This window comes from Musa acuminata, chromosome BXJ2-10 (assembly GCF_036884655.1).
Source record: "Musa acuminata AAA Group cultivar baxijiao chromosome BXJ2-10, Cavendish_Baxijiao_AAA, whole genome shotgun sequence".
NCBI lineage: Eukaryota > Viridiplantae > Streptophyta > Magnoliopsida > Zingiberales > Musaceae > Musa > Musa acuminata.
In genome coordinates, this window is record NC_088347.1 from 3,201,904 (window position 1) to 3,228,733 (window position 26,830).

The following is a 26,830-nucleotide window of genomic DNA, read 5'->3' on the forward strand; positions in this document are numbered from 1 at the left end:
TATGTCCTATAAATAGGATCATAGTTCATGAAACAAGAGATGTAGAGAGTGTGTGCACTTGAGAATATCTTGTAAGTATTCTTATGAATCCTCTTGTTTTAAATACTACATCAGTTTTCTTGAATCGAAAGGATTCTTTTACTTGCATCGTAGTATTCTGTTTTATCGTTTCCTTGCTCCTCCATCCCCAACAAGCCCAAGCTCTAATGTAAAGTACACAATACTAATCTTTTCTGGTATTAACAATCAATTAAGCCCACTGATCTTGCAAGATTTTACCAATGAATCACATAGAAATCCGATTAAATGGAGTGATGAAATTAATATAACATTTTGACAGATGGCCATATTTGTATGTAGCATGCAGCATCCTAGCAAAACATTGTCTTGACTGTTGACCATTTGTAGCTAATGTAAAAGAGTCCACTGATTTGCAACCAATAAGTTAAAATCGGTCCACTCTTATTGATAAAACAACGAACAAAGTGTCAACTCAATCTGATAAAACTGACACACGAAAAAGAAGACATGTATCGCTTCAGTCTCTCCATCTGTAGCCACAGCTTGGATTGCAGCAAACGAAGAATAGGGTCATACCTTCCTCTCCCCTGCTGGTAGCCTGCAATCAATCATATGGGGAACCATCAATGTATCACAACCTAAACTAGATGTGAGAGGCAAGTACAGTGTCCTACTTCAGAGATTACCATGTTCGAGCGAGAAGCCTACAACTACTGCTTTGGGCACTTGTTGGAACTCAAAGTTTTGAGGTATAGTACATGTTGGCAGTTTCTGAATTTTGGTGTAATTTAGTGACTTTTAGTGATCTTCCACAAGGGAATGATGCATCCAAGATAGGTAACCAAATAGGAACACCTAGCCAATTTGTGGACACATAGGCACACTTCAACAAAAACGAACAGCCAGCAGGAATTGCGAAGCATGGTTAGCTCAACACTGGTGACCGTTGAAGGCAAGTACACAACTAAATTTCATTAGCTGGAAAGATGAGCAAGAATTTAGGGAACCCTTCTCCATCTGGCAAAAGATTCTCCTTGGAAGAAATAAACTCTAGCTTAAGAAGAGTTCCAAAACAACTTCGGAGTTCTCTAATAATATTAATAGATAGTTAAATAAAGAGCACACTTCTGATCTTAACATTTTATCCCATTATTCATATTGGCTATTTTGGAAATTGTGACTAGAAAACCTAATGAGGTCAAACTGGTGGCTGTCCACCCAATGAGAGAATGGAGTTGACATGATCCCTTTTCCTCATGCTTCAGAAGCATAGGCTTGGAGAACTAATTCAACTTCATCAGAAGTGCATGGAGGATTACTCTACCATGAGGAGCATGAATGCCCCTTGATGTCAAAGAGATCTGCAAAATAGAGGCCATTGGGAATTTTTTCGGAAAACCTCCTTTAATGCTCAGATCAAGAACTGCCCCAAGAGAGTGATGGATTTGTGAGCACTCTTTCTGAGAAAGTGAGAGTTAGACATGGCTTTTCTATTTGTTTTTCTCCCTTTTTGGGATTCTCCTCCCTTTCTTACCATACCCATAGATGTCTTTTATGGTGCTAAGAGAATAATGGTGCATCATTGAAGAAGATCCTCCAAATCCATATGGTCATTGAGAATATTCTTATTGATGCTCCAGTGCAAGATGGAGGCCGAATTGCAAGAGTGATGGTCAAGCTGGGATGGGCTGAGCTTTATGGAGACACCATAGCCCTTCCCAACCTACCCCCAGTCCGAACCGAGGTCCATGTCTCCAACCTACTAAGTATCACATGGGCCAAGCCTCCAACCTACTAAGAGTCACGTGGGCCAAGCCGAATCACCCGAGTCATGCCAACCTAAATAGTTTCAATTTTAGCTAATTCCTAATTGTGCTGTGCTGATCCGGGTAGTCTCAACCTTAGTTGTCCTGACTGAGGTTGTTATAAGTTGCCACCTTGCATCCAATACTTCAGACTGAATGAAATATCTAGTTGTTTTATGGATCGTGAGGAGCATGTTGTTGCACATATGATAGTGTTCCATTGACATAAAAAATTTCCACACATCAGTTGCCCCCATCCCATTCTGAGACCAGTTTAGGTATCAGAATGCATTGCTTTTTCCAGTGGAGTGTAGATCGCCAACCTTGACACTTAAATCTGCAATTGTTGTAGAATAGGATAATCTAGGCTACCAACATGGATCATGGAAACATTTACTTGAGTCTGTCATGATCAATCTCAAATTTACTTGATGGCGAAGCTTAAGCTTTGCCGAGATAGGTGGTTCTGCTATTTTCTTTTGAGAAGATCCTATCTTTTCTGTGCAAACAAATATTTTTTGTCGATTCAAATCTTGTTCCACCTTCTGGGAAATGTCACATGTCCCCGAGTTTCTTTGACCGCTTGGCAATAGGAAATGAACCATCACTTCAACCTCATAAATTAGAATTAGGGTGTTTTCTTTGTTCATGCAACCTTTAAGCTCTCTAAACTGTCTTCCTGCCTTGTCTTCAACAACCTTGTCCTTGACTATTTCAGCTGATGTTACACCAATAGCACTTGAAGAGTGCTTATTTAGGGTTTCTTTTTTGGGGGGCACAGGATAAGTTGTGAAGGCAGGATTTGATCCTAAGACCTTGCAGTGATCTATTGAGCCTTTTACAGGCTAAACTAGCTAGCACCTTTAAAAATATATATCGGATGAGGTTTCAAACCCTTGACCTTTGATGAGTACAAAACATATTGAATAAGGCTTTGAATCCTCAACATTTGGTAAGTGAGCCTAGTTTTGATGTGATATCATTTTCTAAAAACTAGTAGGTCTTCTCCCCTAGCCCTTCCACCTCATTTGCCCTCTTCTTCCAAGGGGTTTCCGACATCTGATCCCAATTCTTTAACCTTGTGAGAGCTAATTCCCCTCTACCTTTACAAGAGTTGGAATGTCAGATCTTAAACTAAAATTGATAATATAATACCCATCAGACCATTATAAATCTATCTTAGCCTTGCTCACATTCGATGTGGGACTAACCGGGGTGTTATACCCAGGGACCAAGAGACCATGAGAGGTTAGCCTAGGTGACCCTCCAACCAGTTGTTATTGCACCTTGTCCTATTGAGGCATCCTCAACCAATGGCGGTACAATGGTTGTGGCCTACATTTGTCAACAAGAGAGCTTGGGAAGAGACCTTTGAAAGGAGGGAAGTTGGAGGTAGTCATCCTGTTCACCAACTTGACTCAACCAAGAGAAGGGGAGGGTCCCTTGAAAAGGAGTTGGCAAGAGGAGCAAGGAGCTTGATTCATCCCCTCTTTCTTCAACCAAGTAATTGTGGTTGAGCGACTGACCAACCTGACGAGTGAGGAAATCAACTCTCGCTAGAGAATGATTGGCATGACCAAGCATGGAAGACCATGAAGGAAGATACAACCTTTGTCCAAGATGCCATATTTCTAAGGCTCACCAACGATCCCCTCTTTCTACGTTTTTTTCTTCTTTCTTATTCAATATTAATATTGTCAAGTAGAGCTTCCACCTAAATGTCACGTTTATTGCTTGAGATCAAGATGCAAGTTCACGGTTATAGAGCTGATGGAGGAGATTAATTGACTCTTTGAATAATATAATAGACTAACCAAACAAAATACTATGGTGAACAAGGACAACCTGACTAGACTAAAAGAAGAGTGGGAGAAGCACTAATTTGTAATCAATAGAAGGAAGAAGCAAATGGTCAAGGTGAGAACTAATTATGAAAACCAAAGGAGCTATATGATGTCCAACAGCAGGTCCAAGTGCAAAATGACAATGTTGGTCTCCACTAACAGGTGTAGAATTCTGCATGAACATTTGCTAAACTATAGAGCATGGTAGATGAGTTGATAGAGCGAACATACATAGCTATGGAAGACTAGAAGTGTTCATAGGTTTCTTCAATTTACCCGGTTGACATCTCTATATAGGAATGCCCTCTGCCATGTTTAGGCAAAAGTGATGTGCAAATGCTCAAAGTTGGCCGCTAGCACATAGACTGATCATGAGGTTGATGAACATGTTTATCAGCTAGAAGGAGGGCAATATAATAATGATTTAAAATGCCTTGAACATAATCCTAATTTGCCCCAACAAGCTCTAAGCATCAGCAGATGAAGAAGTTATGCTCATGGATGGCGATCGTCCAATGCGTCAGGCTAAGGAGAGTGAAGCCGTGGGTTGGGTGGAGGAACACCGAGCTAGAGAGCCATTTAGTGATTTAGACTTGTAATTTTCCACTATTTGTTTTTATACAGAGGTCGGTTTGACCAAATTTCTTGCTAATGTAATTTGGTTGACCTCATTTCAGGTGTACTTTCATTTTCTATTAATGCAATCTCCATTTCCCGAATATATTGTGATTTAACCATTTTCCTCGTTGGTAGGACCACCCCTGTCCCATAAGTGAGGCAGATGGGAATTCCTCCCATAGATATTGTCGGAGCGTTACAATAGGTGGACATAATGCATGGGAGTTATTCCACCTATATTCATTGTGCACTTGTCACTTGCTTTTCCAAGCCATTAAGGATCAAATAGTCTATATCCTCGGCTAGCTTATTAGACTACAAGTGTCTACCAAACTAAATCATAAGATAATATTATATTTGTCATAGGATTACAAGTTTGCTACCAAACTAATGCTAGTCATAGGTGCCCAGCAAGCCAATCACGTGAGTGATGGCACGTGTGACTTGATACAGAATCTTTTTGCTTATTATATTTTGGCGTATATCACTTTATAACTATTGCATAAATGCATATATATTGTGATGTCCTTGGATTTGTGCAATGGGACTCGGATCGTGATGAGATCACGATAATGAGATCGATTCACCTTTAAACACATATCCTAAATAATCCCGGTCATAGGTTACTCGAGAGGGACATCGTGATAACCGGATAGACTGGTGTGCTGTATACCCGTCCATATGATGGATGCAGCTGGTCTCATAGCTGCTCGTGTAGGGACACTAGGGATACAGTACAGGTGCTCATTGGAGAATGAGTTCACTGATTGATCCGCTTACGGAATGCTGGATGGTTGATGATGCCTTATTGTCAGACAACGATTCCGTAGTCCTAGTGGTGTATTTGGTTCTTAGACTTGAGACACCAAGGATGTCCTGTATGAGTGCTCCACTCTTTGATACCAGACTTATAGGTTTGTCTGTTCCCAGATCTAGTACAGCTGGTCATTGGGAGTGGTAGTCGACCTTACGAGGGCTATTGAGTGTCGATAGAGGATCATCCACTCTCGGTATCATGAGAGGAATATCCCATGTGTTCTTGCTCAGACAAATCCCTGGCCAGGGTCATTCGGGTTGAGAGAGAAAGAGTTCTCCGGGAGAATCCGATTAGAGCGAGACTCGAGTAGAAACCGTATGGGTCTGACAGCACCATGCTCGATATACGGTCTCTGGGATATTAGATGGATGAGGGACTATAGGTACATGGTAACTGAGGACAGACAGGTCCAATGGATTGGATTCCCCTGTATCGTCTGGGGACTACGGCGTAGTGGCCTAGTACTTCCGTAGTCGATGAGTCGAGTGAATTATTACAAAGATAATAATTCACTGAGTCAGAAGGAGTTCTGACAGGTATGACTCACGGCCAGCTCGATATTGGGCCTAGAGGGTCACACACATATGGTAGGCATTGCGATGAGTAGAGGTTCGGATATGAGATATCCGACGGAGCCCTTGTCTTATTGGATGCAGATCCAATACCCACTAGGGAAGGACCCATTAGGGTTTTGACACGGGATCTCTATAAATAGGAGGGATTCACAGCCTCATAGGCTAGAGTCTTTGCTTGCCCTTCCTATTCTCCTCTCCCTCTCCACCTCAGAGTAGACCTGGAGTTTTGAGGAGCGTCGTCGCAACCCTGCTGTGTGGATCACCGCTAGAGAGGAGGACGCTTGACCTCCTTCACCCTCTCCTAAGGATCTGCAAGGAAACAGGGATATACGATCTCCCTAGGTAACACAATCTCTATACGCAGTTTTGTGTTTTTGCGGATTTTGCGCACCAATCTTCGCACGACGATGAACATCTTTTTGGGAATCGGGGATTTTTGTTTTCTTGTTCTTCCGCTGCGCATATGATGTCGCCCCCTATGATTTCCCAACAGTGGTATCAGAGCCAGGTTGTTCGTGCGAATGATTGGTTTTGAACTGCGTGTGTTGTGTTTAGGAAGAATATTGACGTCAAAATCGTTGACGCAAAAGCGAGGAAGGGCAGCAACAGTTGCTGCCCTCGATCTGCATGCCTGCAGCCACCTGCAGCGGCAGCCGCAGTCGTAGCCAGGCAGCACAGCGCCGGCGCATGCGCAAGCGCTGTGTCTGCAGCAGCCGGCCGGCGGCCTGCTTGCAGCAGGCTTGCTGCCGGCGGGGCTGGCAGCCCGCGGGTAGAGGCGCCTGCGGCCGCTGAGCCCGCGGGTAGAGGCGCCGCGGGGCAGCAGCGCGGGCTGAGGCACCGCAGGGCAACGGCGCCTGTGGCCGCTGCTCCCACGGGCAAAAACCCCGCAGGGGCGGCCGCCAGCGAGGCAGCACCGCCTGCGGGCGCTGCCTCGCCGGCAGAACTGCCCGCGGAGGCGGCGACGCCCGCGGGGGCCAGCGGGCGTGCCGCCCGCAGGCGAGGGCAGCGCCCCGCCCCTCGCCGCACAGGCCGCCGCCGGCAGGGTGGCGGCGGCGGCAGCAGCGAAAAGGGGAAAGGGCATTAGGGTTTTCTGGGAAAAAGACAGTTTTGCCCCTCGGAATTTGAGAAATTCCAGTTTCTGTCTTTTGTCCAAATTACGAAAATACCCTTAGGAATTGAGAAATTCCCTACATGTCCCTGATTTCAGAAAAATATTAATTAATTAAAAGGTTTAGTTGATTATTATTTTTTTTATTATCTAGTAGTCCTACATGATGATGATTATTTATACATGTGATGTATGATGTGTGGACGGATGATCATGGACCGTGTGATGTGTGTACTTGTGATTATTATTATTGAGGTCTGCGAACCTCTGTTATATTTCTCGTTTATTGTCGGGCCTGCGTGCCTATGATTAAGTTGTAATCACATGAGGAGGCGCAGCGGGAGCGTGGATGCGACAGCGGGACCCACGAGACGGACGATCGTGTTGCATGGAGATGCATCAAGATGTCGACGAAACCGACGAGGACGAGATGGACGATCACAGGGCATGGAGATGCACCGTTGCACACATAGATCTTGATGTGAGTGATTAGGCCTACTGGCTCGGGCCTAATCATATTAGGTTGTGGTCCATGATCATCTGGTGTGATTGCTTATACACATACTAGATATATATATATATTTGCATGCGATGTAGATATATATTAAATATGCATATGTGTGACATGTCATATTAGGAGACCTAATCATAGAAACATCTCTCGATAATATTAAGTCGGTAAACGTGAGGCAATTAGATTGACCCACGTGGCCTTCCATCGTTATGAGTAGGAACCGAATCCCGGTGTAGGTTGAGTTGGTCGAGTCCCTCGAGACTCACCTATATCGCGATTCGCTATCTTGCTTACGACATAGAGATGTCACCGGTGACCTGAGGGCATGATATGCTTGGTCGAGTCCCTCGAGGGTATATCATCAAATCAGACTCATCTTGTAACGAAGGTGTTGACTTAACCGAGCATCATGGTTGGTCGAGTCCCTCGAGGCCATGGTGATTCGGAGGCCGAACAGGACGGGAATCACAAGGAGTTGTGATCGGCAAGAGTTGTCTACCTTTTAGGCTTAGTGTGATTGGTCGAGTCCCTCGAGGTTACACTAAGACGCTGTTGGATCCTGATCCCCACTAGAAGTCTGCCGGAGACTTCCGTTTCACGTGCTGAGGGTGTCGCGTGACTCGTTAGTAAAATAGTGGGAGCATATTAAGATAGAAGTCCATATCTTGATAGTTTATTTCTTGCAAAATCTGTATGTTATTCATTTTTGCTATATCTTTATTTTCAGAAAATGTCGCTTTCAAATCCCTTACGTGGCATACTTGATGTCAACCGCCTCACTGGTCCAAATTATACGGATTGGCTCCGTAACTTGAGAATTGTTCTCACAGCGGAGAAAATCGTGTACGTCCTTGATACAGTGATGCCTACGCCCGAAGAAGGGGCAAGCGAGGATGAGATCGCTCGCTACGTGAAGTACATTGATGACTCCACTCTTGCTCAGTGCTATATGTTGGGCTCTATGACTCCAGAGTTACAGAGACAACATGAAAAGATGGATGCCAGATCCATTCTCCTACATGTCCGTAAATTGTTTGAGGAACAGGGAAGGACTCAACGATATGAGATATCCAAGAGCCTTTTCCGCGCTAGGATGACTAAGGGGACACCGGTTCAGAACCATGTCCTAAAGATGATTGAGTGGATAGAGAAACTCACAGGTCTAGGAATGGTCCTAGAGGATAACTTGTGTGTGGACATTGTGCTTCAGTCCCTACCAGATTCCTTTTCACAGTTCATAATGAATTTTAATATGAACAAGCTTGAGGTGACTCTCCCAGAGCTCCTCAATATGTTGAGGGAGGCAGAGAGTACTATTAAGAAAGAGAAGCCAGTTCTCTACACTGGTGAGACCAGAAAGAAAAGGAAAGCAGAAAGGTCCCTTAAGAAGGGAAAGGGCAAGGGCAAACAAGGTAAAGCAAAGGTTGCTAAGAAAGACCCAACAAAGGACAAAGGCCAGTGCTTCCACTGTGGTAAAGATGGGCACTGGAAGAGAAACTGCAAAGAGTACCTTGCAGAAAGGGCGAAACAAAAGCTTGATGAAGCTTCAGGTACATTCATGATCAGTCTCCATTTGTCAGACTCTTATGATAACACATGGGTATTGGATACCGGTAGTGCTTATCATATATGCAATTCGTTGCAGGTTCTGGCAAGGCCTAGGAGACTAGAGAGAGGCGAGATGGACCTCAAGATGGGTAATGGAGCAAAAGTTGCTGTATTAGCTGTTGGCGAGGTCGCCCTACATCTGCCTAATGGAGCTTTTATTGCATTAGATGCATGTTATTTTGTTCCTTCTATTATCAAAAACATTATCTCCATTTCATGTTTAACAATTAATGGATATAAATTTGTTTTTGAGAACAATGGTTGTTCGATATTATTAGATGATAAGATCATCACGAAAGGAACATTGCATAATGGTTTATTTATGTTAGACACCACTCCACATATCATGAATGTAAATGTGTCCAAAAGGAAACGAGATGAGGTGAACAGTGCATACCTGTGGCATTGTAGGCTAGGTCACATCCATGAAAGAAGGATTCAAAAGTTGCTAAATAATGGATATCTAGATCCATTCGACTATGTGTCTTATGCAACTTGTGAGCCTTGCATTCGTGGAAAATTGACCAACTCTCCATTTGGTGGAACTGGAGAGAGAGCCACTGAGTTGTTTGAACTCATACATAGTGATGTATGTGGACCCATGTCAACTCATGCCATTGGAGGTTACTCCTACTTCATTACATTTACTGATGATTTCTCAAGGTATGGATATGTGTACTTAATAAAGTACAAGTCCGAGGCCTTTGAGAAATTCAGAGAGTATAAGAATGAGGTGGAGAACCAGACTGGAAAGAGTATCAAAACTCTTCGATCAGATCGAGGAGGTGAGTACTTAAGTACAGAGTTTACTCAGTTCCTCAAGGACCATGGGATATTATCCCAATGGACACCTCCTTATACACCTCAGCTCAATGGTGTCTCTGAAAGGAGAAATCGTACATTATTAGATATGGTACGGTCCATGATGAGTTTCGCTGACCTACCCATCTCATTCTGGGGATATGACCTAGAAACCGCAGCTTACCTTCTGAACAGAGTTCTAACTAAGTCGGTAGTGTCTACACCATATGAGATATGGAAAGGGAAGAAGCCTGATCTTAAGGTTGTTAAGATTTGGGGCTGCTCTGCCTATGTTAAAAGACACAACCCCGATAAGTTAGAATCAAGGACAGAGCGATGCAAATTTGTGGGATACCCCAAGGAAACTTGTGGGTATTATTTCTATCATCTCGAGGACCAAAAGGTCTTTGTAGCTAAGAGAGCAGTGTTCCTTGAGAAGGAACACATTCTTGGCGGAGACAGTGGGAGAATGATAGAGTTGAGCGAAGTTAGGGAACCAAGCTCAAGCACCACTCTACAGCCCGAGTCTGTTCAGGTATCTAATACACAAGTTTCAACTTTACGCAGGTCTGATAGAGTATCCCATCCTCCTGAGAGATATGTGGGACATATTAGAGCAGAGGATGTAGAGGATATTGATCCTCAGACCTACGAGGAGGCTATTATGAGTATAGACTCCGGGAAGTGGAAAGAAGCCATGAATTCTGAGATGGATTCTATGTACTCCAATAAGGTTTGGAACCTAGTTGATGCACCCGAAGGTATTGTACCCATCGGTTGCAAGTGGATCTTTAAGAAAAAGATCGGAGTAGATGGAAAGGTAGAGACCTATAAAGCAAGGCTAGTGGCTGAGGGGTATCGTCAAAGGCAAGGTGTTGACTACGACGAAACTTTCTCACCCGTAGCAATGCTAAAATCCATCAGAATTCTATTGGCTATTGCAGCACACTATGATTATGAGATCTGGCAGATGGATGTGAAAACCGCATTCCTCAACGGGAACCTGGAGGAGGAGGTGTATATGATGCAACCTGAGGGATTCGTGTCCAAGAACTGCCCAGATAAGGTGTGTAGGTTGCTTAGATCCATTTATGGACTAAAGCAAGCTTCCCGAAGTTGGAACATAAGATTTGATGAGGCAATCAGATCTTATGACTTCGTTAAGAACGAAGATGAGCCTTGTGTATACAGAAAGGTAAGTGGGAGCGCTATTAGCTTTTTGGTGTTATATGTGGATGACATCCTCATCATTGGGAATGACATAGGAATGCAATCCACAGTAAAGACTTGGTTATCTAGACACTTCTCCATAAAGGACTTAGGGGAAGCATCCTATATCTTGGGGATTAGAATCTATAGAGATAGATCCAAGAGGATGCTTGGCTTGTCCCAGTCCAGGTACATAGAAACCATTGTCAAAAGGTTTGGTATGGAAAATTCCAAAGGGCAAACATGAATATGATACCTTATGCTTCAGCAATAGGGTCTATCATGTATGTCATGCTATGTACTAGGCCTGATATAGCGCATGCTCTGAGTGTCACGAGCAGGTATCAGGCGGATCCAGGCTTGGAGCACTGGAAAGCAGTAAAGTGTATCCTTAAGTACTTGAGAAGGACTAAGGATCTTTTACTAGTATATGGAGGTAATAGCCTTAAGGTTGAAGGCTTCACTGACTCATGTTTTCAGTCTGATGTCGATGATAGCAAGTCGAATTCAGGGTATGTGTACACCTTGAATGGAGGAGCAGTGTGCTGGAAGAGTTCCAAGCAAGATACTACTGCTGACTCGACCACAGAGGCAGAGTATATTGCTGCATCAGATGCAACAAAAGAGGGAGTCTGGGTGAAGATGTTCATCACAGATTTGGGAGTCATTCCGAATAGCGAGAAGTCGACTTCCTTATATTGCGACAACTATGGGGCGATTACTCAAATAAGGGAACCCGGGTCTCATCAGAAGTGTTCTGAGGAGGTTCCAGCTTATAAGAGAGATCGTAACCCGAGGAGATGTAGCAGTGGAAAGAGTTCCATCCGAAGATAACATTGCAGATCCACTGACAAAGCCGTTGTCTCATTTTGTCTTTGAGCGTCACAGGGGTCTGATGGGGATCAGACACATAGGTGATTGGCTTTAGGTCAAGTGGGAGATTGCTAGTCATAGGTGCCCAGCAAGCCAATCACGTGAGTGATGGCACGTGTGACTTGATACAGAATCTTTTTGCTTATTATATTTTGGCGTATATCACTTTATAACTATTGCATAAATGCATATATATTGTGATGTCCTTGGATTTGTGCAATGGGAATCGGATCGTGATGAGATCACGATAATGAGATCGATTCACCTTTAAACACATATCCTAAATAATCCCGGTCATAGGTTACTCGAGAGGGACATCGTGATAACCGGATAGACTGGTGTGCTGTATACCCGTCCATATGATGGATGCAGCTGGTCTCATAGCTGCTCGTGTAGGGACACTAGGGATACAGTACAGGTGCTCATTGGAGAATGAGTTCACTGATTGATCCGCTTACGGAATGCTGGATGGTTGATGATGCCTTATTGTCAGACAACGATTCCGTAGTCCTAGTGGTGTATTTGGTTCTTAGACTTGAGACACCAAGGATGTCCTGTATGAGTGCTCCACTCTTTGATACCAGACTTATAGGTTTGTCTGTTCCCAGATCTAGTACAGCTGGTCATTGGGAGTGGTAGTCGACCTTACGAGGGCTATTGAGTGTCGATAGAGGATCATCCACTCTCGGTATCATGAGAGGAATATCCCATGTGTTCTTGCTCAGACAAATCCCTGGCCAGGGTCATTCGGGTTGAGAGAGAAAGAGTTCTCCGGGAGAATCCGATTAGAGCGAGACTCGAGTAGAAACCGTATGGGTCTGACAGCACCATGCTCGATATACGGTCTCTGGGATATTAGATGGATGAGGGACTATAGGTACATGGTAACTGAGGACAGACAGGTCCAATGGATTGGATTCCCCTGTATCGTCTGGGGACTACGGCGTAGTGGCCTAGTACTTCCGTAGTCGATGAGTCGAGTGAATTATTACAAAGATAATAATTCACTGAGTCAGAAGGAGTTCTGACAGGTATGACTCACGGCCAGCTCGATATTGGGCCTAGAGGGTCACACACATATGGTAGGCATTGCGATGAGTAGAGGTTCGGATATGAGATATCCGACGGAGCCCTTGTCTTATTGGATGCAGATCCAATACCCACTAGGGAAGGACCCATTAGGGTTTTGACACGGGATCTCTATAAATAGGAGGGATTCACAGCCTCATAGGCTAGAGTCTTTGCTTGCCCTTCCTATTCTCCTCTCCCTCTCCACCTCAGAGTAGGCCTGGAGTTTTGAGGAGCGTCGTCGCAACCCTGCTGTGTGGATCACCGCTAGAGAGGAGGACGCTTGACCTCCTTCACCCTCTCCTAAGGATCTGCAAGGAAACAGGGATATACGATCTCCCTAGGTAACACAATCTCTATACGCAGTTTTGTGTTTTTGCGGATTTTGCACACCAATCTTCGCACGACGATGAACATCTTTTTGGGAATCGGGGATTTTTGTTTTCTTGTTCTTCCGCTGCGCATATGATGTCGCCCCCTATGATTTCCCAACAACTAAATCATAAAGTAATACTATATTTGTCATAGAATTCCTTGAATTTATATTGTTGAACTGGATTTCACTGTCAAAGACAAGGACCTTCAACATACTAATTTGAATTACGAAGCTCTTCTAGATGAATTGCTCAACCAACCACTTTTTGTTAAGCTAGCAAGTAGCCCGACTTTGACTCATTTGGTGAAGTGGATGACTCAACTAGCAAATATGTGTGATGCATTGAGGGGGACAAGAATGACCCAAAAATGTTCAACCCCACTATGCAAATGCCTAGGTGCAATTAATCGAAGAGAACCTTTTTGTAGGTTGATGTGGAATGTTGGCGTAGTGCTAACATTAGTCACACTTTGTACATAGGCAAGAGTATCCTTCTTTATTGTTGGCCAATAATGCCATACCACCAAAGTGGACTCCGCATAGACCTTCCTATGTCTTCTAGTACTTGGACAATGCCTACTGATCTAAGATATTACAGGTAGGATTGCGTGAAGGGTCTCCTATAGAGATCACTTAATAAGGCTAAAATTGGCCTCTCTTCTCTTGAGCAGCTATGTTGTGGCATTTTCGAATGGCAAAGTCTCATGGTCTTCTAAGTGATGATTTCATTCAACTCGTTTCTTGATTGCCTACTTAAGATTTGTGAATGCTTCGAGTGATAAGAGTCTTAACCCAAATGTGTAACCCTATATTAGGATAGTTGGTTAGTGTTTCAGGCAGCAAGGATCCTGACCATAATGTGCCCTCCTATATTAGGGTATCGGCCAAAGGCAAGCTTCGACAATGCATCAACCAAGACATTTTCTGCCTGTGATACTGCACAATTTCAAAGTAATATACCTTAGCAACTAATTCTTCTAAGTTCTACCATCCTCAAGCCTTAAAACATTGTTCCTTCTTCAACTTCTTCTAAGGACTTGGTTGATGATAAATTGATAGTGTCTCGGTTGATGACAAATTGATAGTCATCGTAGACTATTAGCCTAATAACAGTTGATGTGCTACATCGTAGCTTCAAGGACTTGGTTGACGACAAATTGATAGTCATCATAGACCATTAGCTTAATGCCAAACAATTGATGGGCTAAATTTAGCCCGTGATTTCTACTCAACTTTGTTGTTGATGGCTCTAAACTCGAGGTAGAGAGCAAATTCGTAGGTTGCCCACTAGGGCTGATTAGAATAAGCCTAGCTCTACTTTTATTCAACAATGCACAAATTCAAACATCTCAACCATGTCAATAGTTTCCATTGCATTCAAATTGGATTCTTGACTTCAAGTCAATTCTGGAGCTTTTATGGCAACAAGGGGCTACTAGCAAATGTTAAACTCTTGAAGCTCAATGATCCACTACTTGATATTGTAAGCATAAAAACCATGATATTCTATTATTATGTGAAAAACTTTAATATCAAAATCTGAAATCAAATAATAATATATCTAAATTTCTGAAATCAAATAACAATATATCTAAATTTACGATGCACACCTTTGATGGTTCTCAAAAAACCCATTTTTTGATCTGCGAGCGCACCATCATTAGATTTTAAATCTATAGTGATGTTGATCTCCAAAAAGAATTAGACTCGCCTTCTCCTCTCATCTTATCCTTCGTAGGACTACTATGAGCGATGGATGTAAGGATAAAGAAAAGATGATAGAAGATCTGTGATCTCTCAATGATTGGTTCACATGACTAAGGGGAGACGAGAGAAGATCTGTAATCTCTCATTAATGTAATGTATCCGCGTATCCAATTATGTGTGTGTTGTGTGCAGTCCCTAGGAAGTCTTCTATATTTATAGGCAAGAGCAAAGAGTCTAGGATATGAAATTAGAAGCGTCCCTCCCATCTACTAATCATAGGTGCCCAACAAGCCAATCACATGAGTGATGACACATGTGACATGACACGCACTCGTTTTGCTTATTATTATTATGGTATTTTCTCAAGAGATTCCAGCTTATAAGAGAGATCATGGCTCGAGGAGGTTTCATCCAACAAAGCCGTTGTCTCTTATTATCTTTCAGCGTCGCAGGGGTCAGATGAGAATCAGACACATAAATGATTCGCTTTAAGTCAAGTGGGAGATTGCGAATCATAGGTGCCCTGCAAGCCAATCACGTGAGTCATGGCACGTGTGACATGACACGCACTCTTTTTGTTTATTATTATTATGCCATTTTCTCATTTTATATTATTTATTACATATATATATATATATATATATATATATTATTATTATGCCATTTTCTCATTTTATATTATTTATTACATATATATATATATATATATATATATATATATATATTGTGATATCCATAGATCTCTGCAATAGGAATTGAATCATGATGAGATCAAGATAATGAGATCGATTCACCCTTAAACACAGACCCTAAATAATCTCAGTCATCATTTACCCGAGAGGGATATCGAGATAACCGGACAGACTAGTATCCATTCAATCGTTGATGCAAAGGCGAGAAAGGGCAACAACTATTACTGTCCTTGTTGAATCTCGGATTTTGATAATGAAGTCAATTGTAATTTGTTTAATCTAATCTATATGTTGAGAAAAATGTGCAGGATTAACTACGAAAGCAGTAAGACATCAAGCAAGTGTTGTGTCGGAGTCGAGATCGAGATCTCATTGGGAGTTCGAGAGTTCGAGGGAAGTCCGAACGTTCGTCGGAAGTTCTGTCGGAACCAACCAAGAAGTTCAAGAGCTTGCCAAAGAAGCTCATCAGAACTCACCAAGAAGATCGTCGTAAAGTCTAGGAGCTTGTCGGGAGTCTGCCGGAACATTGTCGAGAGTTCGTCGGATATTCGCCGGAAGAACGCCGGAAGCTCGCTGGAAGAGCAATTGACGCACCGGAACAAGCAGCACTGTAATCATGTCTTAGTTATCGTAGTTATAGCGTAAATTAAGTTAGGATTGGGAGGTAATTCCACTAACTTAATTAGGGGCCAATTGGGCCCTTAACAGGACTGAATTAGGCCGAATTGAGCACCCAATTCAGCCCCTGAAAACATGGCCGGCGGTGGTACCGCTTGGAAGGCAGTGCCCTTGGATTTCTGGGAGATGGTACCTCCGATAGTTATTGCTGCCAGCGGTGGTACCGCCCTTGTCAGGCAGTGATACCGCCAGAGCTCAGTCTCCGAGCTCTGTCAGGCAGTGGTACCGCCCAGTGTCAAACTACAGGCGGTAGTACCGCCCAATAATAGCGATGGTACCGCCAGTACCTCGGAAATCCGAAATGAGACACTTTTTTGCTCCAATTTTGAAGCCATTGGGGCCTATTAAAACCCCACCATTTTCTGCATGAAAGGGCATGAAAGTATTGGCTTAATCTTGAAGTCTTGAGTCATAAAAGTGTTGTAAAAATTAGAATTCTCCTCCTTCATCTCTGTGCCTTGTAACCATCAAAGAAAGAGGAGTGAGACTTGTAAGGGTTATCTCCTAAACCCGAGAAAAGGAGAAAACGTTGTAAAGAGGTGTTCGGTCTTCACCTATTGAAGAAAGGTCTTTAGTGGACGTCGATGACCTCGTCAGAGGAGGAATCCGAAAGTGGATGTAGGTCACATTGACCGAACCACTCTAAAACTCGATTTGCTTTTATTTTGAGCAATTTACTTCTATAGCAAACTGCCTCTCCTCCTTACTGTGCTTTTACTACGCCTACATACGCTTTTAAGTAAACACCTTCCGAGATTGGTTTTAATCATATGAAGATTTTACGAAACCGACGTTTTTCATTTGTGCAATTTACATTACTGCAAATCTCCTTAATCTTCTCTTGCACTTTTACGAAAGCTTTCAAGTTCAAATTTTCTCCGAAACGAATTGAATCAAAACCATTTTCGTCGGAATCAGTTTTTAATCGAAACTAGTCTTTTGAAATTGGGAAATTTTTTCGCTGCACTAATTCACCCCCACTCTTAGTGCCGCTCTTGATCCTAACAATTGGTATCAGAGCAAGGTTCACTCTTATTTGGTTTTAAACCCAAGAGAGATGACATTTGCCGGCAACCTAGAGAGTAATTCAATTACACGTCCGCCCATGTTCAATGGAACGGATTACACATATTGGAAGACTAGAATGAGGATCTTCCTAATTTCAATGGATTTCGAACTATAGAATATTGTAGAAAATGGATTTCAAAAGTCTTCTCTTCCAATGAAAGATTGAAATGAGTTAGAGAAGACTTTCGCTTTAAACGCAAAGGCTATGAATGCTTTGATTTGTGCCTTAGATAAAAACGAGTTTAATCATGTGTCCATTTGTAAAACGACATTTGATATTTGGCACACACTCGAAGTGACTCATAAAGGCACTAGTAGAGTGAAGGAGTCAAAAATCAATCTTTTAGTGCATACTTATGAATTGTTTTGAATGAAATCAAGTGAGATCATTGGAAACATGTGCACCCGATTTACGGTTGTCGTCGATGGTCTAAAAAGACTTGGTAAAAGTTTCTATGATTTTGAGCTTGTTAATAAAATTTTAAGATCCCTTCCCAAGAGTTAGGACCCTAAAGTCACGGTCATTCAAGAGGCCAAAGACCTAAATAATTTTCCTCTCAAAGAACTAATTAAGTCACTAATAACCTATGAGATGACTTGTAAAGCTCATGAAGAGCTTGAGGACACCCTTCCAAAGAACAAGAAGGATATGACACTAAAAACTCAAGAAGACTACTTGAAAGAAAACTCAAGTGATGAGGACCTTAATGAAGACTTGGCACTCTTAACAAGGAAATTCAAAAAATTCATTAAAAGGAACAAATCTAAAAATGACACTAAAAACAAATTTGAACCCAAGAAAGATCAAGTAATATGCTACGAATGCAAGAAGCCGGGACATTATAAGAGCGAATGTACCCTAGTCAAGAAGAGGCAACCAAAGAAGAAGGCTCTTAAAGCAACATGGGACGGCTCAAGTGCATCCGAAGAAGAGGAGGCTATCATCACCGAGCAAATTGCTCACTATGCACTAATGGCTATTGGAGATGAGGTAACATGTTCATTAGATGTAAATTTATCTTTCGATGAGCTTTAAAATGCATTTCATGAATTCTTTGATGAATGTAGAACCTTGAATAAAAAATATAACTCTTTAAAAAAGGATCATGCTTCTCTTATTAGGGATTTTGATAGATTAAAAGTTGAGCACAATGATAGTTTAGCTTCATGTACGAAATGTGATGAACTAGAATTACTTCAAAAAGAAAATTTACTACTTAAGAAAACCTTATAAAAGTTTGAGGTTGGTAGTAAATCCTTGAACATAATCCTTGCCAACAAGGGTCATGTTCATAGAAAAGGCGGAGTCGAATTTGTGAGTAGCTCTCACCAAAATCTAACCACCTTTGTCAAATGCCCTACTTTGCATGTTTCACCCCAAAAGAAATGAAACTTTTATTACAAATTTGGGCATATAGCTTATCATTGTCCATTTAAGAAATGTAGTCCACACAAATTGATACGGGTTCCTAAAAGAACCTCAAATGACTCAATGCAACATGAATCGATTTTTGAGGCACCCAAGGTTAAATGGGTACCTAAAAATCATACTTTTTTGTAGAAACGTTTGCCATCACAAGCTATGAGCAAGAGATGGTACCTTGATAGTGGATGTTCAAGGTATATGACTGGAGATCCATCTCAATTCTCTAAGCTCACTAGCATAGACGAAGGATATATTACCTTCGGAGACAACAACAAGGGTAAAATCATTGGCAAAGGAACCGTAGGTAACAAATCCAACTTCTTTATTGAAGATGTGTTATTAGTTGATGGCTTAAAGCATAACCTCTTGAGCATTAGTCAATTGTGTGATAAAGGATATATTGTTAAATTTGAATCTAATGTTTGCATTATTGAAAAACCCTACAAAAACACATATATAATTGTACTAAAACAAAATAACGTATACACTATTGACATCAATGATCTTTGCAATGAAATGTGCTTTTCGGTTTTGAATAATGATGCTTGGCTTTGGCTTAGGAGATTAGGTCATGCTAGCATGAAACTAATCTCTCAAATTTCATCTAAAGAACTTGTAAGAGAAATTCCTCATATCAAGTTTGTCAAAGATAATGTGTGTGATGCATGTCAACTAGGAAAACAAATAAAAGGTAGCTTCAAACCTAAGAACCAAATAAGCACCTCTAGACCTTTGCAATTGATTCATATGGACTTGTTTGAACCAATTGCTACATCAAGCCTAGGAGGTAGCAAATATGCGTTTGTCATTGTGGATGATTTTAGTAGATACACATGGACTTACTTTTTAGCACACAAAAGTGATTGCTTTAGGTATTTCTCTATGTTTTGTAAACTAGTTCAAAATGAAAAGGGATTTATGATTTCATCAATTCGAAGTGATCATGGTGGTGAATTTCAAAACTGTGATTTCCAAGAATTTTGTGAATCTAATAAATACAACCACAACTTCTCTACTCCAAGAAATCCTCAACAAAATGGAATAGTAGAAAGAAAAAATAGAAACTTACAAGAAATGCCTAGAACCATTTTAAATGAACATAGCCTACCCAAATATTTTTGGGCCGAAGCCGTAAATACTAAATACGATATGCTATGTCATGAACAGGGTTCTAATAAGACTATTACTTTCCAAAACTCCTTATAAGTTGTAGAACAACAAAAAACCCAATGTTTTATATTTTAAAGTTTTCGGGGGTAAATGCTTTATATTGAATGAAAAAGATACCTTAGGAAAGTTTGATGCAAAATCCGATGAGAGAATTTTTCTTGGTTACTCTTCTATTTCAAAGGCTTTTTGAATCTTCAATAAAAGAACTTTAGTTATAGAAGAATATATTCATGTTGTTTTTAATGAAATTTTCGAAGTTAAGAAAAATGATTTTGATGATAATCTTAATTTTGATACTTTGAATTTAAATGAATCCTCTTCTCCACCTAGCAACTTGGATGCATCTTCTTCCGAAACTTCCTTACCTAAGGAATGAAAGTATATAGATGCTCATCCCAAGGAACTAATTATAGGAGATACATCTAAAGAGATTCAAACTCGTTCTTCTCTTAAGAATTTTTATGCCAACACCGCTTTTCTCTCCCAAATTGAACTAAAATGCATTGACGAGACCTTGAAAGATAATTTATGGATCATCACAATGCAAGATGAATTAAATCAATTTAAGAGAAATGATGTGTAGAAGTTTGTTCCGAGACCAAATGACCATTTAGTTATTAGTACTAAATGCATCTTTAGAAACAAGCAAGATGAACTCGGTATAGTGGTTAGAAACAAAGCTAGATTAGTGGCCAAAGGTTTCAACCAAGAAGAAGGGATCGATTATGTAGAGACCTTCGCTCCTGTGGCATGATTAGAAGCCATAAGGATGCTCCTTGCCTATGCTAGTAGTAATCATTTTAAGTTGTTTCAAATGGATGTTAAAAGCATGGTATGCAATTTCGAATAGTACCGCCCGATACGAGCAGTACGTACCGGTCCGACGGCATACCAATACGCGAACCGCCCACTACCGGGCGGAACGTGCTACAGTGCTACAGTGTTACACTGTAGCACTACTACAATGCTACAGTAAGAGGACGAAATATTTAAAACCACTCGGTACACCCTGGTGTACTGAGCGGTACACGATACCGTACCGTACCGAGCCAACCTCGAAACACCGGTACGATACGATATTGCATACCTTGGTTAAAAGTGTATTTCTTAATGGCTTTATTTCCGAAGAAGTTTATGTTGAACAACCTCCTGAATTTGAGAATGATAATCTCCCTAATCATGTGTTTAAATTGACTAAAGCTCTCTATGGATTGAAACAAGCCCCAAGGGCTTGGTATGAGAGACTTAGTTCATTTCTTATCAAAAATAATTTCTCTAAAAGCAAGATCGATACTACATTGTTTATCAAAAATTTTGAAAATAATTTTCTTATTGTTCAAACTTATGTTGATAATATTATTTTCGGTTCCACGAATGAATCTCTGTGTGAATCATTTACTAAAAGAATGAGTTTTAAATTTAAAATAAGTTTGATGGAAGAATTAACTTTCTTTTTAGGCTTACAAATCAAACAACTAAGTAATGGTATTTTTCTTGGTCAAACAAAATATGCTTTAGATTTGCTAAAAAGGTTTAATATTGATAGCTCAAAGGCTATCAATACTCCTATGAGTACCTCCACTAAGTTAGACATTGATGAAACTAGAGAAAGCTTTGATCAAAAAGCTTATAGGGGTATGATATGAAGTTTACTTTACCTCACCGCAACTAGACCGGATATCATGTTTAGTGTAGGACTTTATGCTAGGTTTCAATCTAATCCTAAGATATCTCATCTTAAAGCAGTTAAGAGAATACTTAGATATCTTAAAGGAACCACAAATCTAGGATTATGGTATCCAAAATCCGAGAACTTTGAACTAATTGCTTATGCTGATGTGGATTTTGCTGGATGTAGATTAGATAGAAAAAGCACATCCGGAACATGTCAATTTTTAGGACACGCACTTGTTTATTGGTCTTCCAAGAAACAAAATTCGGTTGCGCTATCTACAATCGAAGCTGAGTACATTACAGCAAGTGCATGTTATACACAAGTTGTGTGGATAAAAAACACTTCAGAAGATTATAAGATTCATCTTAAAAACATTCCCATAAAATGTGATAACACAAGTGCAATATGTTTAACAAAAAATCTCATTCAACATTCTAGAACTAAACATATTAATATTAGGCATCACTTTATACAAGATAATGTCAATAATCATGATGTAATCTTAGAGTTTATTGATACGAAACATCAATTAACCGATAATTTTACAAAGCCCTTAAGTGAAGAACAATTTGATTTTATTAGAAGAGAATTAGGAATGTTAATTTGTCCGACTGCATGAATTTGTCAAATTTCGTTTTCGGACTTTCTTGTTTATTTGGATCACTCACTTAAATCTTCTCCTCTTATGATGCTGAAAATTATTTACCTTAATGTTGTGTTTGCTTTGATGTTGAAAATTTATGTGCTTTGATGTTGTAAACTTAAGATGTTGTGATCTCTTTAAATGATGAGCATGTTATCATACAATAATGCAATATCGTGTTTACTTTGATGCTGGAAATTTATATGATGATTATGATCTCTATTGAATATTGAGAAGTTTTAATCATACATGATGCAATATCAGATTCTTAATTTTTGAGTGCTACAAGATATTACCTTATGCAAGTGGTGATGAAAGGCTATGACGAAACCTTTTATAAATGCATGAAGTGTTGATGTTTGATTCATGGAAGTCATTAACAAATGCATCTCTCACGGATTTCACTCTTATGAATTTTTAATGAAAAATAAATTTGATGTAATGCTCTTCTCACTGTGAAGTTTTATTTTTGAATTTCTCCTTCATGTGATATTACTCTCCCATAAATAATTGAAGGAATTTCAATGGATATATTAATCCTTGCAAGATGAATTTTCGTGTGTGATAATGAAAGCATGTGTGTGATAATTTTCGTAGGGATTTGATTTCATATGGATATCTCGATCCATTTCATGAATCCCTTCTCTTTGTCAAAATGAAAGCATGTTTTAACGAAAACTTATTTATCATTTTTGACTTGATTCAAATCATTTCACAAATTTAGTTCTTAATGGATTCCCTCCTTACCTTCTTTCCTCTTCTTCATGCAAAATGTGATGACAAAAGGGGATAAATTGTTGGAATCTATCGTTTTAATGTTGATAACATTTAATGATGAGAACTTTTGAGTGTGAAACTTGCTTGATTTTTTTACCACACTTGCATTGTTGAATTGTTCTTCTTTTTGTTGATGACAAAGGAGGAGAAATAACACCAAAATGTGGTAAATTGATGACAAATGTATGTAATGTATTTCATTATATATACTTGAAATGTTTGCTTGATAAATTTCTTTCATTATGATAAGATATCTAGAGTTTAACTTGTTATTTTGTAATTGATAACTTGTCATAGAATGATGAATTGCTATCTTTGTCATCTTTTATATTTGAAATATCATACTTGAAATTGAATGTCATGCCTTGACATCATTTTGATAAATACTTGACATCGTATTTTGAGAATGATAGATCATGATAGGAATCATGATGTGTATGTTGATAAGTTTAATGAACTTATCTTATCAGTTTATTTCTTGAATTCAAAGGTCTTCAAGAATGTCTTTTCTCAAGTATGGCATATAGATAAGGGGAGTTAAGGTTAACTCCGTCATCAATTGATTGTCATCATTAAAAAGGGAAAGATTGTTAAATCTCAAATTTTGATTATGAAGTCAATTGTAATTTGTTTAATCTAATCTATATGTTGAGAAAAGTGTACAAGATTAACTACGATAGCAGTAAGACATCAAGCAGGTGTTGTGCCAAAGTCAAGATCGAGATCACATTGGGAGTTCGACGGAAGTCCGGACGTTCGTCGGAAGTTCTATCGGAACCAACCAAGAAGTCCAGGAGCTTGCCAAAGAAGCTCGTCAGAACTCGCCAAGAAGATCGTCGTAAAGTCCAGGAGCTTGCCGGGAGTCCGCCGGAACATTGCCGAGAGTTCATCAGATGTTCGTCGGAAGTACGCCGAAAGCTCGCCGGAAGAGCAATTGACGCACCAGAACAAGCAGCACTGTAATCATGTCTTAGTTATCGTAGTTAGAGCGTAAATTAAGTTAGGATTGGGAGGTAATCCCACTAACTTAATTAGGGGCCAACTAGGCCCTTAACAGGGTTGAATTGGGCCGAATTGAGCACCCAATTCAGCCCCTGAAAACATGGTCGGCGATGGCACCGCTTGGAAGGCAGTGACCCTGGATTTCTGGGCGGTGGTACCGCCGGCAGTTATTGCTGCCAGCGGTGGTACCGCCCAATATCAGAGTACAGGCGGTAGTATCGCCCAATAATGGCGGTGGTACCGCTAGTACCCCGGAAATCCGGGATAAGACACTTTTTAGCTCCAATTTTGAAGCCATTAGGGCCTATAAAAACCCCACCCTTTTCAGCATGAAAGGGCACGAAAGTATTGGCTTAATCTTGAAGTCTTGAGTCATAAAAGTGTTGTAAAAATTAGAGGTCTCCTCCTTCATCTCTTTGCCTTGTAACCATCCAAGAAAGAGGAGTGAGACTTGTAAGAATTATCTCCTAAACCTGAGAAAAGGAGAAAGCGCTGTAAAGAGGTATTCGATCTTCACCTACTGAAGGAAGGCCTTTAGTGGACGCCGGTGACCTCATCGGAGAAGGAATCCGAAAGTGGATGTAGGTCACATTGACCGAACAACTCTAAAACTCGGTTTGCTTTTACTTTGAGCAATTTACTTCTATAGCAAACTGACTCTCCTCCTTATTGTGCTTTTACTACGCCTACATACGCTTTCAAGTAAACACCTTCCGAGATCAGCTTTAATCGTACGAAGACTTTACGAAATCGATACTTTTCATTTGTGCAATTTACATTACTGCAAATCTCCTTAATCTTCTCTTGCACTTTTACGAAAGCTTTCAAGTTCAAATTCTCTCCGAAACGAATTGAATCAAAACCATTTTCGTCGGAATCAGTTTTTAATCGAAACTAGTCCTTTGAAATCGGAAAATTTTTTCGCTGCACTAATTCACCCCCTCTCTTAGTGCCGCTCTTAATCCTAACAGCCCTCGCATAAGTGCCCAAAGGCTGCTTGCAGCCTTGGCCGTCTGCGTGCAGGTGACCTATGGGCAACCTGCCTACAAGGGCGGCCAGCGCCTGCGGGAGGCGGGGCTCGCTCGCGGCGATCGCCCGCATTGGCGCCTGCGGGCACTGCCCCCACCCCCTCAGGCAACAAAGAAGGAAGGGGATTAGGGAATTTTGGGGCAAAAGGTTAATTTTACCCCTTTAGAATTTGAGAAATTTTAGTTTGTCCTTTCTGTCCAAATTACCTAAATACCCCTCAATTCAAAAAATTCCTATGTCCCGAATTTCAAAAAAATATTAGTTAATTAAAAAGTTTAATTAAATATTATTATTTATCTAGTAGTCCTCTATAATGATGTGTACATATGATGTAAGATGTGGACGGATGATCATGGAACGTGTGATGTGATATATGTGATGTGATTATTATTATTATTGGGGCCTGCGAGTCTCCAATTTTTTTCTCATTTATTGTTGGGCCTACGTGCTTGTAATTATATTGTCATTACATGAGGAGGCGTAGAGGGAGCATGGAAGCGATAGCGGGACCCACGAGGCATCCTTCCATTAATCAGGCATCCTTCCAAATCTTATGATTTTGTTAAATAAACTAGTTAACCAAGCTACTCCCTTATCTCCTAAACTTTTCCAGATCTCAATAGAGATACCATGATGCCCCACACTCTCAATTATTTTTATCTTTATTAATGTATCTTTTACTTCAGTAGCTAATTTTATGAATAAATCTATAATTATTAAATCTACCACCATTATTTATCGTTAAATCTAAGTCATGTGTGGAATATTCATTAAATAGTTTATAAAAATAATTTTTCCATCTTTAGCGACTAAACATAAATCAAAACTTGGTTAATTCTAAATATAAACACCAATCATCTTCGATAGCAAAACTGAAATCGGAACTTTCTTTGCATGAAACCAAGGATGGAACAAATGACAAGTCAATGCAACCTTAACATAGATGTGTATGCAGCATACAAGCCATTAAATCCAAGAAGATGAATTTTCAGCACCATCCAAGACAAAGGAGTCCATACCTGAAAGAAAACAGCTTCTGGATGACCGCACACAGCACACCTGACAGACTTTGTACGAGGAAGAGTAGGATCAGCAGCAACATCTTGTAAAACTTGTGTACGTTCACCAACCGAGTGATGTATCTCATTTCTATATACACAGTTGTTGTCAGCAACCTCCTGAATAAGAGCCCAACAACTCTCAAGACATTGTTACATTGAATATATTTCAAAAAACTGATGACCGGATATACAAGAAATATGCTATATGAGAATAACATGACAATAAGCATAAGTGTCCCAAGGAACACATGTTATAGAAGAACAGAGAAAAAATATTTAATAGATCAAATATAAAAGTCATGGTACCTTGTGAATCCCATTATAGACTCCATAATTTGTAAATATGGGCAAAAAAATTGTATTCTTGAAGTTATTATGATGCACATCAAGATCTTTATTCAGAAGTTGGTTACAAAATATTAAAATGTAAAATGCAATCTTGGAGTCAGTGTAAAATGCAATCTTGGAGTCAGTGTCCGACGTGGACTTGCTTGCTCAAAGAGATTTAGCTTGTTCTTAAGTTTTATGAAAGAAAAATTAATTTAATGTATGAGATTCTCAAAATCCAACCCAAAATGCAAAATAAAATATCCCACACCCCACATTACCAAAAAGCAACTTTTCATCAAATCTCATACACATTTTTGTTAGAATTTTCTTTTCAA

At 40.3% G+C, this 26,830-nt stretch overlaps 1 protein-coding gene across 1 annotated transcript in view; it reads right to left on the reverse strand.

The window, feature by feature from the left end:
- Positions 1 to 291: 291 nt before the first annotated feature.
- LOC135625909 (DNA-directed RNA polymerases II, IV and V subunit 9A) overlaps positions 292 to 26,830 on the reverse strand; it is a 29,853-nt gene continuing 3,314 nt past the window's right edge. Inside the window, exons 3-4 of the mRNA XM_065131038.1 lie at positions 26,124 to 26,282; positions 292 to 619 (exon numbers count right to left, since the gene is read on the reverse strand). Of these exons, the coding sequence (XP_064987110.1) occupies positions 539 to 619; positions 26,124 to 26,282 (240 nt within the window). The 3' untranslated portion in view covers positions 292 to 538. The remainder of the gene's footprint in view (positions 620 to 26,123; positions 26,283 to 26,830) is intronic.